General features: G+C 49.6%; 1 protein-coding gene across 9 annotated transcripts in view; it reads left to right on the forward strand.

Moving 5' to 3' along the window:
* Positions 1-14,619, forward strand: part of NPHP4 (nephrocystin 4) — a 138,339-nt gene that overhangs the window by 82,027 nt on the left and 41,693 nt on the right. For all 9 annotated transcript variants that reach the window (XM_070768315.1, XM_070768314.1, XM_070768308.1 and 6 more), the window contains 5 exons: positions 3,132-3,193; positions 5,314-5,424; positions 6,680-6,828; positions 6,985-7,176; positions 7,628-7,815. In XM_070768315.1, the coding sequence (XP_070624416.1) occupies positions 3,132-3,193; positions 5,314-5,424; positions 6,680-6,828; positions 6,985-7,176; positions 7,628-7,815 (702 nt within the window). The remainder of the gene's footprint in view (positions 1-3,131; positions 3,194-5,313; positions 5,425-6,679; positions 6,829-6,984; positions 7,177-7,627; positions 7,816-14,619) is intronic.

The raw sequence follows: 14,619 nt of genomic DNA on the forward strand, positions 1-14,619 counted from the left end.
TCTTTCTGCAAAATTACCAGGGAGCAAAGGTCCATTCATCACCCTGCACGAGAGGGTGCCACTAGAGGGCCACTAGAGGGCCCTCCGTCTCCAGTTTTTGGAACTCGGCATCTCCCTGACCCACATTTTGCTTTTAAATGTTCCCGTGGTGTCGGAATTTTGGTGCATTCGCTTAATAGATATAAAAGCAGAAGGGGTCATTGATGATATGTAATCATGGTGTTTCCCAGAGTAATAAGGAGTTAGATTCTTGACTTTTGTGCTGGTGACACCCTCGGGAGCATCCTCTCTGTGCCCTGGTACGTGTCATCCAAAGATGAGGCAGCAGTGGGGAGAGCAAAAGATGTCACCCAGGGGATGGAAGTCAGGGCTGGCTCTCTGAGGGTGCGTTCTGCAGGAGACCATCAGTGAGCGGCTCAGAGCCCAGGCTTCTGAGCCTGGGCCTTGAAGGTGGCTCAGTCTAGGGCCCTGGGCACGTCTGGCACTCCTCACCACTCTAGGGCCTGATTAACTAGGTGGGGCACTTCCAGTTCTCGGCCTCCTGAGGTCTGGATTCCTTCAGCACAGAGACCATGCCTGCTGCATCAACCAGCATCCTGTTATGTCTTCCTAGACTTTACTCACTTTCTCCATTTCTGTGATCAAAGTCTTCAAGAAAATGGCTTTCAAAGGCCAAATAATTAGGAATAAAGGCCTTTCAAATGGGTCTGCCTTGTAAATTCTTAGTGTCCCAGGTACCATGAAACACTCACCAATCCTTTATTTTCAAGGTCTGATGGGGAAAGCTATTTTTCAGAATTTTTATTTGAATCGTGGCGATTGTGTCTTTGGCTCTGATGACCCCTTCCATCCCCTTACCCTTGGAGCCAGCTGTTCGGCCCCATCCTGGAATATCCCCAGACCCCCACCCTCCTGGTCCAGGACCTGGCCCTCAGCTGCCACGGATGCTAAGCAACAACTGCCTCTCCCTTAGATTAAGCACAAGTAGGTCTGTCTGCAGGGCAGCGTTTTCCTCCACAAACCCCCTTCGTCAGGCCCTGCCAGCACCCTCCCCACCACCCCCAGCCAAATACAAAGCTGTGTTCATGCAAAAGTGTTGTCTGGAAGGAAGCTTGTAACACGGGGCAAAAGGCTTTAATGCTGTCTCACGCAGAGCTGGCTCCTGGCTGGTAGTCATGCATGGGGACTCCCCCACCCTAACCTTTCCAGGGAAGACAGTGGTGAGGCCTCTGCCTGCTCCAGCCTGGAGGATATTGCCAAGCCCAGTACCTGAGCACTCACGTATCTGTGCACTTACTCTCTGTCTCTCTGTGATGCTTGCCCACTCACTCGACTCATGAGAAGGGCTGAACTGAGAAGTAGTCCCCCTCGCCCTGGAGTATGAGTGGGCTTCAGACCTGCATAGTCTACACACTACCCACCCCGGGCCAGTGCAGAGAAGCACGCAGTGCAGCTGTGTGACCCTATGGGACGAGGACAGCCCAGGTTCAGGGTAGGTTGCAAGCCCCTTTGTGGCCTTTTTAGTCAGGTGTAGGGCATTTGAGCTTTGAGAGAGGACCAGACACCTTAGCTTCTGTCCACAGCACTTTTCAGTGAGTGGAGGCTGACTGGGAAGTAATTGGTTGTCAGGAAATCATCTTCAGGCGGGCACAGTGGCTGCAGCTGCAAGCGTGAGGTTCTCTGTGTCCTGCACGGCGTGACCGACCCTATTGTGACTGGCGCGGGTGGTATGAAATTGCTGACTCAGCCCTTCCTGAGACTGCGGGGCCCTGAGCTGCCCAGTGTGCCTGGCAAAGCAGTTGTCTCGGCAAGTCCCACATCACAACGCACCCATCGACCTCCCGCTTTTTAATTGCTTCCAGGCTCCACACTCGGATGGACCGGCTTTTGTTTCAGGGCTTCCGTTTTCAGGAGCACGTGAGCCATTCTGATGGTTTCTTGTGCAGGGCGTGGGCAGCAGAGACCACAGGGGAGGGAGGAAGGGCTAAACTTGGGTCCTCAGGGCCACTTGGGGGTGACTAGAGCAGGGCTGTTTACCTAGGGGAGGGCCGTGATTTCTCAGGATGTCCTGAAGTTCAGGAGGGGGTGGTGTCCACATGCAGCGGCCAGAGTCAGGTCCCCATGAAGGAGACTGTGGCGCGTGAGGCAGGTGTGGTCCTCAGGGGAACCGGGCACGTGACTCAGACAGGTGTCCGGTTGCACCTGTGCCTTCGGGTGGGTGAGGAGCGCCCTGTCCGTGTGGGCCTGGGTCAGGCGGGCTGGAGGTGGTGGCACTGGCAGGTGAAGGCGGGAGAAACACGATGTGAGCGGGATGATGGCGAGGTGGTGGTGGCCCCAGACACAGGAGCTCAGTGCCGAGAGGCTGGGGGTTTCTGGGACTCGAGCGATGCCTGGGCTTCTGGGCTGGGGTTCGGGGCCTGGGATGGGGGTGGAAGCGGCACAGGCAAACCCGGCCCGGCCCTGCCCTGGACCGAGCTCTTCGGGTGGAGATGGCGCCGTGGGGGCGGCTGTTCCCTCCACAGGTGGGCATCTTGGGCACTGCGGGAACCAGCCTGGCGTCACCCAGGGTCACCCTCGCTCCGGGGACCCTGAGGAGGACTGGCCTGGATTCTTCCTGGTACTAACATGCCTGCACTCTCACCCCTAGAGTGAGTGAGACTTGGGGGATGGGCCGTGAGTGATGCGAGAGCAGAGCCCCCACCCGTGGCATTTGCCGTGTGTGTGCAGCTGCGGAGAAGTTTCTTATTTAACTAAACAGCCAGTGGGCCCCAGCTGGGGAGGTCCCAGTCTGGACAGACATCAGAACCCGGCCCCCTGAAGGCAGAGGTGTGTGAGAGGGTGAAAGGAAGGGTGAGCCTTCTGAGAGCTTCACATCTCCCTGAGCACAGGCAGAGTGCCCACAGGAGCAGGAGAAGGAGGCTGTGGAAGTGGGGAGTGAGCTCGAGTTCCATCCTGCAGGCAGTGACCCCAGACGCACGCACTTGTCTGCCCACCAAGCGGGGAGACTCTGTGGTGGCCGCGCCCAGCTGTAGCACTGGTTACTGCTTGGGTGGGGTCGGGGGAGATGCGCGCCAGCCTGACTGAGCCGGGCTCTTGGTGTCCCTTCCCTGTTCCCCTGTGCTTCCTCACAGGTCCACCAGCATCGCCGTCCCAGGGGCTCACCGCTGCCCAGGACTCACCCATGGGACCAGGGGTAAGCCCAGGCCTGAGAGGCCTGTTTCAGAATTCCAGAATCACATATTGAAAGGTTCTGGGTCCAGCAAAGCCCTCTTGGTGTCTTTAAGAACACTTGATGTCCTGTTTACGTGTGTGGGTGGGAAGGGTCCCGGCAAGCCTGAGAGGATGGGCCCCCAGGGACGGCGACCAGGGTGTCCTCAGCCGCCCCCTGCCTGTCTCTGCAGCTGGTCCCAGAGCTGGCTATCGGGGCAGTGGCTTCGGTGGTTGTTATCCATCCTCCGGTTGCCGTTGAAGGCCTGTTTCCACACTCAGAATGTGTTCTCCCTGGCAGTTACGTTTGGTGGCTGATGATCATTCAGGACTGGTTGGCCTTGGTTTTTCTCTTGAGACCCTGGGGTGTGCCCTCCCGGCGTCTCTGCTAGGAGAAGGTGCTGGCTGGCTGCGGCGTCCCTGGGCAGCAGCTGGGCAGGTACCCTGAGCATCTGATGCTGGTGGGGACAGGACCTTGACCTGCAGGCCTGTCAGAGATCAGATACCTCCTCTGGTCTGGGAGCGTGCAGCCACCCTTCAGGGATCCTGAGCTGGTGGTGGGTCTGCCCATAGCTCTGGGGTGGCTCTGGCCACGTGGTTTGAATTAGGTCAGAGCTGGTTTGTCTTCCCGATGACCTTGTCTGCCAGTACCATCCTGGACATTGACTTTCTAGAAAAGTCAAATTGTTCAGTATCCGAGGCTGGCTCAGGACAGGGCTTTAACGAGCACCATGCAGCTTGGAAACTGGATCAGAGTGGGTGTTGCATTTGCCTGAAGACACTTTCGGGGCAGCCTCCCGGCCCCTGCTGTCCTGTCCCCATATTCCCTGCAGTGTTTGGCATGGTGCCTCTGAGTGCTGGACGGCCACAGAACAGCACCGCCCACCCCCAGAGGCCAGAGAGGCTCAGGATGGCTGCTGGGGTCAAGGGGAGCTGAGCCGACCCTACATTCCTCTCTGCCCCAAGATGCTGCCTGGGCCCCCATGGCCCCCCACCCATTTCCTCAACACCTCTTCATGTGCTGGGTCCTTTCTGTACCAGCACCACCCGCCACGCCACCACCACAGCCACCCCTGGGCTGATGGTCACTGCTGATGGCAGATGTCCCATTTGTAACACATACTACATTATAAACAGGATTTGAGAGATGGGTCTTCAGTAGGGTCAGGGCCCTTCACCACCCCACGTCAGCCTTTCACATTGACCTTCACTCCCTGCGTATGTGTACCATCTGTGGAAGGCTGACCCCATGTTGGGTACATGCCAAGTCCTTTCCCACAGCAGCCCTGTGATTTAGCTGCTGTCAGCATCCCCCTTTTACAGGTGAGGAGACTGAGGCAAAACCAAGTGAGTTAGGTGACTTGCCCACATCATGTGGCAGTCAAGTGGTGGAGTGGGGATTCCAGGGCCCACATCAGTTGCCATCATGGTCATCCCATAACGGGCAGGTTCATGTCATAGGAACACAGGTGGTTAGAATCAGAAGGGGTCATGGAGGAGTTCAGCCCGGGGATGGGGATAAAACCCAAAGAAGTTCAGAGACCAGACCTGCAGCCTGAGTGGAGAGAACCCGGCTTCCCCTCCACTTGCTTTTCCTTATTAATACTGCTGCTGCTGCTGCTAAGTCGCTTCAGTCGTGTCCGTTTCTGTGCGACCCCATAGACGGCAGCCCACCAGGCCCCGCCGTCCCTGGGATTATCCAGGCAAGAACACTGTAGTGGGTTGCCATTTTCTTCTCCAATGCATGAAAGTGAAAAGTGAAAGTGAAGACGCTCAGTCATATCCAACTCTTAGCGACCCCATGGACTGCAGCGTACCAGGCTCCTCCGTCCATGGGATTTTCCAGACAAGAGGGCTGTAGTGGGGTGCCACTGCAGTGTGGGAGAGATCGCCTAATTGCAGCTCTTGGTGATGAGAGTAGAAGCAATTAGACTCAGTGCCTGGTCCAGAGCAGCTGGTGACCAGGAGATTCCAGACCTTGCTGCCTCCTGGGGCCACAACTAGAGTCCTCCTTCCCCTGGAGGGTCAGTGCTGGGAGGGCAGGAGGGGCTCTGTGAAGTTACTGGGGTACCTTTTGTCATCTCACCCAAGCTTTCTTCCCTTCAGCTGTCACTTTCTCAGCTGGCGGCTTCCCCACCATCCCCAGCTCCCCGCCGCCGCTCGGCCAAACCTTCATCACAGCCACCTGGGAGCCCTGTGCCCTCCCTGGTCCCAGGGGTAAGTAGCCCGCCCCTTCCCCCTATCCTGTCTCCTTCCTGAGAATGGCTCCAGACTCCCAACTCGGTTGAAGTCTCTGACTTGGCTGGCTGCCCTGAGCCTTGGCGAGGTGGCCGAGGCCTTCATGGGGTCTCTGTGAAGCAGGCATAGGGATGGGGGCTGGACATTGCCTCCTTTCCAGGTTCCAGATATCTTCCACCATCTGTCTTGGTGACCAAGGGTTTGATTTGGGAGGTGTTCCTGCCACAGGGCTTGATTTCTGCGTTTGTCCTACCCGAGAAAACAAAGCGCCCTTAGACCTCTGAACACAAGAGAAAAAGAGAAGTTTCCCTGGAGATGTAACTAGAGGCTGATCCAAGCTGCCAGCTCCCCCTCCAGCGTGCTTGCCTCCCTGTCTGAGGCCAGAGGCATCTGTGAAGCTCACCACCCCAGATTCCAGTGGAGCTAATGGGCCGAAATAGGCCTGTTTCCTTCCACTGGCCTTAGGGGACCCACATAGAGTTTCCTGGTTCACTTGCAAACTCAGTCTTGCCCTGGAAGTCTGTCGAAGCAAAGCAGCTCTAGTTGATTACTTACCTGAAAATCCTCATGCTGAAATGCCTTATTCCAAAATATTTCTGGGCTCATGTAGTCAGGAAGATCTTACATCTCTTCTGTTACTGGTGACCAAGTCACTTGGGGTTCCTTCTGAATGAAATGAGAAGCTGGGGAAGCCAGCTCTAGAGAGAGTATCCTGGATCCCAATAAGGTCTTCACTTAGACAGAGGTGGGAGGTGGATGCAGGTGGGTGCCTAGAGCACTGGGTGACGTGAGGACAGGGAGCATCTGTACGTGCGAGGGCTCTGTCCCACAGGCTCCCTTGCATTGCTGGAGACAGTTTCATCTTCCTGTTCCATCGACATGGTTTTAATGTTAATTTGCCCTCTCAGGCATCAGGCATCTTCCAGGCTACTGATCTGTTCATAAAATCAGTGGTTCCTTCCTTGTTGCTTTTCAACTCACATAAAATACAGGATGCCCAGGTGAATTAGAATTTCAGATAAACAATCACTTTTTAGTGTATGTTCTGGATATTGCCCAGGACATGCTTATACTAAAATTATTCACCACTTACCTGAGGTTGCAATGCAACTGAGCCTCCTGTGTTTTCATTTGCCATGTGGCAGGGGCGGTTCATCCATGAGCCCCACGTCCAGCTTCCTTGGTTACGGGTGGGGCTTCTTGGCCTCACCTGGGGCCCCACTGTGTTTGGCAGGAGTTCCCCTTGGAGGGCAGGATCTCTCACCTGGAGGCTGACCTGAGCCAGACAGCCTTAGCCCTGGGAACGTCCGCTGCTGACCACTTGCAGGAACTGCCTTTCACACCCGTGCACGCCCCGATCATTGCAGGAACCCAGACCAGGAGGTGAGGAGCAGGTCTGGGAGGGACCCCAGGCAAGCATTGTGCATCAAGACCCTGTGACTCCCTGAACAGCAGGCTTTCCCAGAGAGGTGACTGTCCGGGTCCCGCCCCTCAGTCGGCCTTCTCCTGGAGGCTGGCTCAGGGGGCCATCCGTTCCAGCTCTGGAGGGAAGCTGTCACGGGCATCCCTGGCGCTGCTGCAGTCCGCTGGCTTTCCCGAGATTCTGGACGCCAACAAGCAACCAGCTGAGGCTGTGAGTCCTACAGACCCCGTGAAGTTCAGCCCTCAGAAGGAAGAATCAGACTGTCTACAAGGCAATGAGATAGTGTTGCAATTTCTTGCCTTTAGCAGGTAAATTCTTGATTATTTCGTCTGTTACTCTGTACCTGGCTTTTGCATTTCTTGTGTTGAGGGAAAGCTTCCATATGGTTCTGACCCGGCAGAAACCTATGATCAGGTCTTAGCGATTATGGAATGCCCTGTGTCTTTGTTTCAGTCCGGCTGGGACGCACCCCCAGCCATTTCCAAATGCTATAAACTCTGCTTTACCTGGTCTCCTGTGGTCCTTAGTTACAACATGGACAGCGTGTTGCCCAGTTCTTGGGTGCTGGTGTAGCCCTGAGGGCAGGGCTCTCCATCACGCCTGAAGGGGGAATGCTCAGAGGGTTCCCAGACATTACCGTGTGGCTGCTGTGGGGGGTGGAGGAAGTGGTCTCTTACCTATGGTCTCCCCACAAGCGTGTGATGAAAGCCCAGTTCTCCGCCAGGATGCCTGGTTGACTCGGGGTGTTGTTGGATCCAGGGTGCCCCAGGATGAGCAGGCAGCGCCATGGCCACAGACTGTGTACTTCACCTTCCAATTCTACCGCTTCCCACCCGAGACCACGCCACGGCTGCAGCTCGTGGAGCTGGCCGATGCTGGGAAGACCAGCTCTGCCTCCCTGTCGCACATCCTCGCCCAGATCCAGAAGGATGGCTCCTTTGATGCGGGTGAGCCTAGGGGTCTGGCACACACAGAACCCAGTGCTGAGCTCTGTCTGTGAGTTTTATTATTTAAAACATGCTGAAAAATGAAAAACTTCAAACAGGTACAGAATTTGAGCAACTAGCATAATGAATAATCAGTGCTCCTGCCAATCAGCTCTGACGATTGTCAACGACATCCCACCCAGACCCCTCCCCAAACCGGGGCTATCCGAACCATATCCTAGACATATAATTTCATCTCTAGATGTTCTCTTATGTGTATCTAAAAACGTAGAGTCTTTTTAAAAAAAGCCTTTTAGCTTTAACCATTAAAAAAACTTCATTATTTATTTGAAGCATGTGGGGTCTTTGATCTTCATTGCAGCATGCGTGCTAAGTCTCTTCAGTCATGTCCCGCTCTTTGCAGTCCTAGGGACTGTACCTTGCCAAGCTCCTCTGCAGCATGTGGGATCTTTGGTTGAGCAATGCAAACTCTTAGCTGTGGCTTGCAGGACCTAGTTCCCTGATCAGGGACTGAACCTGGGCCCCCTGCATTGGGAGCATGGAGTCTTAGACACTGGACCACTCGAGAAGTCCCTAGAATCTTTTTTTTTTTTGAGAAACATAACTCAATAATATTATCCCACTCAAAAAAGAATAATGATTTAATATTAGCAAATATTTAGCCAGTGTTAACATTTCCCCAGTAATTTCATAAAAATTTTTAATAGTTTGTTCAAATCAACACCTGAGGTCCATATGTTGGGAAGGTGTGCCTCTCAAGTCTCTTTCTACCTGTAGTTGTCATCACCTTCCCATCCCTGCTTTTTCATTTTTATTTGTTTGTTGAAGTCATAGAGTTGCTGGCCCCCTAGAGCCTCCCAGAGCCTGCACTTTGGTTTCAAGGCTCAGTGGTGGCTTCTGCAGTGCTCCTCTCATCCCCGTTTCTCCTGTAAATTGGAGTGAGATCTAGATGCAAGGGCAGGTGCATGCTCTTCGTATGGGGCAAAGAGTCTTTGTCACTGGTGGTGTGTCCCCATCTCTGCTGACACCTGGTTACTTCTTATACTACTTCTAGAATACTTCTTCATTTATCAGCCAGAATGCTTCCTTAAAAAGAAACTTCTCCTCATCAACTGTTTGGTTACCTAGAGGTGCAATTCATATAGGGAAGCCAAAACAATGCATGTTTTCCCCTTTATTTGCTGATTTTCAAAGTAACCAGACAGTTACCAGTATCCTTCAAAGATGGCTCCAAAGGCTTTTTTTTTTTTCTTCCTCATATCATTATGAACCAATGGATTTACACTGCAGTGTATTGGAATATACCAAATATGTTGTTGTCTTTGGCCAGTCACATGGCTCATAAGGGACAGAGCTGAGGTCTGAACCACCACTGCCTCTTGAGTAGAAAGTAACAGGTGGAGAAAGGTGTGTTAAAATGTTAAATGAAAGTAGCTTAACAATATTAACATCAGACAAAAGAGACAAGGCAAATGCATTGCTAGGAATCAAGAAACCTATTAAATAATAATCGAGAGTAATTCACTGGGAAAAATGACCTTCAATCTGTGAACTTCCAACAGACAACCTCCAAATACGAAGGACTAGTTAATGGACTTTATAGGGAGAAGCTGACAAACCTATAATCATAGATTGTGATACATTTCTCTCAGTGAATTGATAGATAAAGCAGAAAAAATTAATGATGATATTATAAAATACAGTTTAGAAAGATGGTATTATAAAACCTGTACAACCAATTTAGAGAACATATGTTATTTTCAGGTATACTTTAAAACTTATACAAACTGATTATTCATAGATATATATATATATATCTTAGGTCACCAAGCAGGTATTGTCATATACGTAATCTAATTTTACAGCACTCTTTGACTGTCATACCTCAAGGTCAGAAATCATCATTCATTACCTTTCCCCCAGAAGGTTCCAAACTGCTGGATTTTTGCATTTTAAAATATACTTATAATTTTCCTGTAGGTCAATAAAAAAATCAATATAGAGATGGCTGTTTAAAACTGAATGAAAAAATGATACTGTACATCAAAACTATTAAGTAAAATGGCAGTTCCAGGGAAATTTGCAGCTTTAAATGCTGATATTGGAAATGAAGAAAGTATCTTTCTTAAATATTAATTTTTAATGGAGTAGCATTGCTTTACAATGTTGTTAGTTTCTACAGTACAGCAAAGTGAATCAGCCATACGTATACACATATCCCCTCTTTTTTGGATTTCCTTCCCATTTAGGTCACCGCAGAGCACTGAGCCTTCTGGGGGAAAGGCCATGAATGATTTCTGACCTTGAGGTAGGACAGTCAAACAATGTGTAAAATTAGATTAGGTATATGGCAACAACTGCTTGGTGACCTAAGATGTATACACATATCAATGAATAATCAGTTTTTATATAAGACCAATATGCCAACAAATTTGGAAAACTCAGCAGTGGCTGCAGGACTGGAAAAGGTCCATTTTCATTCCAGTCCCAAAGAAAGGCAATGCCAAAGAATGCTCAAACTATCGCACAATTGCACTCATCTCACACGCTAGTAAAGTAATGCTCAAAATTCTCCAAACTAGGCTTCAGCAATACGTGAACCATGAACTTCCAGATGCTCAAGCTGGTTTTAGAAAAGGCAGAGGAACCAGAGATTAAATTGCCAACATCCGCTGGATCATCAAAAAAGCAAGAGAGTTCCAGCAAAACATCTATTTCTGCTTTATTGACTATGCCAAAGCCTTTGACTGTGTGGATCACAATAAACTGTGGAAAATTCTGAAAGAGATGGGAATACCAGACCACCTGACCTGCCTCTTGAGAAACCTATATGCAGGTCAGGAAGCAACAGTTAGAACTGGACATGGAACAACCGACTGGTTCCAAATAGGAAAAGGAGTACATCAAGGCTGTATATTGTCACCATGCTTGTTTAACTTCTATGCAGAGTACATCATGAGAAACGCTGGGCTGGAAGAAACACAAGCTGGAATCAAGATTGCCAGGAGAAATATCAATAACTTCAGATATGCAGATGATACCACCCTTATGGCAGAAAGTGAAGAGGAACTCAAAAGCCTCTTGATGAAAGTGAAAGTGGAGAGTGAAAAAGTTGGCTTCAAGCTCAACACTCAGAAAATGAAGATCATGGCATCTGGTCCCATCACTTCATGGGAAATAGATGGGGAAACAGTGAAAACAGTATCAGATTTTATTTTTTTGGGCTCCAAAATCACTGCAGATGGTGACTGCAGCCATGAAATTAAAAGATGCTTACTGCTTGGAAGGAAAGTTATGAACAACCTAGATAGCATATTGAAAAGCAGAGATATTACTTTGCCAACAAAGGTCCATCTAGTCAAGGCTATGGTTTTTCCAGTAGTCATGTATGGATGTGAGAGTTGGACTGTGAAGAAAGCTGAGCACCGAAGAATTGATGCTTTTGAACTGTGGTGTTGGAGAAGACTCTTGAGAGTCCCTTGGACAGCAAGGAGATCCAACCAGTCCATTCTCAAGGAGATCAGTCCTGGGTGTTCTTTGGAAGGAATGATGTTAAAGCTGAAACTCCAGTACTTTGGCCACCTCATGCGAAGAGTTGACTCATTGGAAAAGATTGATGCTGGGAGGGATTGGGTGCAGGAGGAGAAGGGGACGACAGAGGGTGAGATGGCTAGATGACATCACTGACTTGATGGATGTGAGTTTGAGTGAACTCGGGAGTTGGTGATGGACAGGGAGGCCTGGCGTGCTGCAATTCATGAGGTCGCAAAGAGTCGGATACGACTGAGTGACTGAACTGAACTAAGACCATCTTTCTAAATAAAGTCCTTATTGCCAAATTCAGACTTAAATTGAAGAAAGTAGGGAAAAGCACTAGACCATTCAGGTATGACCTAAATCAAATCCCTTACAATTATACAGTGGAAGTGAGAAATAGATTCAGGGGATTAGATCTGGTAGACAGAGTGCCTGAAGAACTATGGACGAAGGTTCATGACATTGTACAGGAGGCAGTTATCAAGACCACCCCCAACAGAAAGAAATGCAAAAGGGCAAAATGGTTGTCTGAGAAGGCCTTACAAATAGCTGGAAAAGAAGAGAAGAGAAAGGCAAAGGAGAAAAGGAATGATATACCCATTTGAATGCAAATCCAAAGAACAGCAAGGAGAGATAAGAAAGCCTTCCTCAATGATCAGTGCAAAGAAATAGAGGAAAGCAATAGAATGGGAAAGACTAGGGATCTCTTCAAGAAAATTAAAGATACCAAGGGAACATTTCATGCAAAGATGGGCACATAAAGGACAGAAACAGGATGCACCTAACAGAAGCAGAAGATATTAGGAAGAGGTGGCAAGAATACACAGAAGAACTATACAAAAAAGATCTTCGTGACCAGATAACCACGATGGTGTGATCACTTGCCTAGAACCAGACATCCTGGAATGTGAAGTCAAGTGGGCCTTAGGAAGCATCACTATGAACAAAGCTAATGGAGGTGATGGAATTCCAGTTGAGCTATTTCAAATCCTAAAGGATGATGGTGTGAAAGTGCTGCACTCAATATGCCAGCAAATTTGGAAAAATCAGCAGAGGCCACAGGATTGGAAAAGGTCAGTTTTCATCCCAATCCCAAAGAAAGGCAGTGCCAAAGAATGTTCAAACTACGGCACAATTGCACTCATCTCACACGCTAGCAAAGTAATGCTGAAAATTCTCCAAGTGAGACTTCAATAGTACATGAACTGTGAACTTTCAGATGTTCAAACTGGATTCAGAAAAGGCAGAGGAACCAGAGATCAAATTGCCAACATCTGTTGGATCATCGAAAAAGCAAGAGAATTCCAGAAAAACATCTATTTCTGCTTTATTGATTATGCCAAAGCCTTTGACTGTGTAGATCACAACAAACTGCGGAAAATTCTTCAAGAGATGGGAATACCAGACCACCTGACCTGCCTCCTGAGAAATCTGTATGCAGGTCAAGAAGCAACAGTTAGAACTGGACATGGAACAACAGACTGGTTCCAAATTGCGAAAGGAGTACGTCAAGGCGGTACGTCAAGGTCACCCTGCTTAATTAACTTATATGCAGAGTATATCATGAGAAATGCAGGGTTCGGTGAAGAACAAACTGGAATTAAGATTGCTGGGAGAAATACCAATAACCTCACATACACAGATGAGACCACCCTTATGGCAGAAATTTAAGAGGAACTAAAGAGCCTCTTGATGAAAATGAAAGAGGAGAGTGAAAAAGTTGCCTCAAAACTCAACATTCAAAAAACTAAGATCATGTCATCCGGTCCCATCACTTCATGCAAATAGATAGGGAAACAATGGAAACAGTCGGAGACTTTATTTTCTTGAGCTCCAAAATCACCTTGGAAGAAAAGCCATGACCAACCTAGATGGTATATTAAAAAGCAGAGACATTACTTTGCCAACAAAGATCTGTATAGTCAAGTCTATGTTTTTTCCAGTAGTCATGTACGGATGTGACAGTTGGACCATAAAGAAAGCTGAGTGCCCAAGAATCGATATTTGGAGTTCCTTGGAGTGCAAGGAGATCAAACCAGTCAGTCCTAAAGGAAATCAGTCCTGAATATTCATTGGAAGGACTGATGCCGAAGCTGAAACTCCAGTACTTTGGCCACCTGATGCGAAGAAGTGACACCTTGGAAAAGATCCTGATGCTGGGAAAGATTGAAGGCGGGAGGAGAAGGGGATGACAGTGGATGAAATGGTTGGATGGCATCACTGACTCGATGGCCATGAGTCTGAACAAGCTCCAGGAGTTCATGATGGACAGGGAAGCCTGGCATGCTGCAGTCCATGGGGTTGCAAAGAGTCAGACACGACTGAGTGACTGAACTGTTCAGCTCAGGAAGTTTGGTGGAAGAAAAAAAAAAAGAAAAGAAAACAGAACAACCCCAATAAAAGTAGAAGGAAAGAAATTTAAAAATGAGTATAAATGGTTGGAAAACAAAGAAGTAATGCGAAGGGTCGGCCAGATTGTTAGGCGCTAGGGCTCATGGGTACACAGGTGATGCTCTGTTCCCTTGCCCAAGGTCAGCATCAGTGGGGAGTGTCGGAGCAGGTGTGGGGTGGCGCTAGACCAAAAGCTAGGCTTGCTGAGCCCCCATCAGGTGAGTGGCAGGGAGAGGTCAGGCTCGCAGCCACAGTCAGCCTTGATCCTTGGGGCAGAGCTGCCACCCCCGTTTGCCTGTGGACCACAGCATCCTCTCTTCCTGTGGATAAATCTGAAAAGAATAGTCAGGGGAAAGGGTGAGCAGCTCGGGCCCTGTTCTTTCTGCCAAACCCACTAGCCTGTGAGCTAATTTTGCTCTGGGGAGGGGCGTGTGCTAGGCAGAGGGTGGGCACAGGAGGCCCCTCTGTGGAGAGGTGGGGCTGGGGAAGGATGGGCTCCTATAACCTTCTTGCATTTCGTTCTCTCCACCCCTGAGCTTAACCATTGAGGGTACGGTCAGTGGGGGTGTGGCCTTTTGGTGGGACTAGTCTTCATGGGGGAGGTTTCCCAGCCTCCCTGGGACCACTTCTCCCAAACCAACCATCTTTCCTTTGCCGGTCCTTCAGGACCGGTGGTGGATAGTTTATAACTTATGTCCTCAGAAGGCTTTGAATTGGACCAGAATAATGCATAGATTTCAAGGCTCCTCTGCACCTGTTGCTGAGAATTCATTCCCTATTTCCCATTCTAAGTTCTAGCCAGTCCCTTGATCCAGTTTAGCTCATCAGAGATTCTGCTGTGAGGTTAAATGATAGCCTGAAGATAATTCAATAAAA

Source organism: Bos indicus, chromosome 16 (genome assembly GCF_029378745.1).
Source record: "Bos indicus isolate NIAB-ARS_2022 breed Sahiwal x Tharparkar chromosome 16, NIAB-ARS_B.indTharparkar_mat_pri_1.0, whole genome shotgun sequence".
NCBI classification, from domain to species: domain Eukaryota; kingdom Metazoa; phylum Chordata; class Mammalia; order Artiodactyla; family Bovidae; genus Bos; species Bos indicus.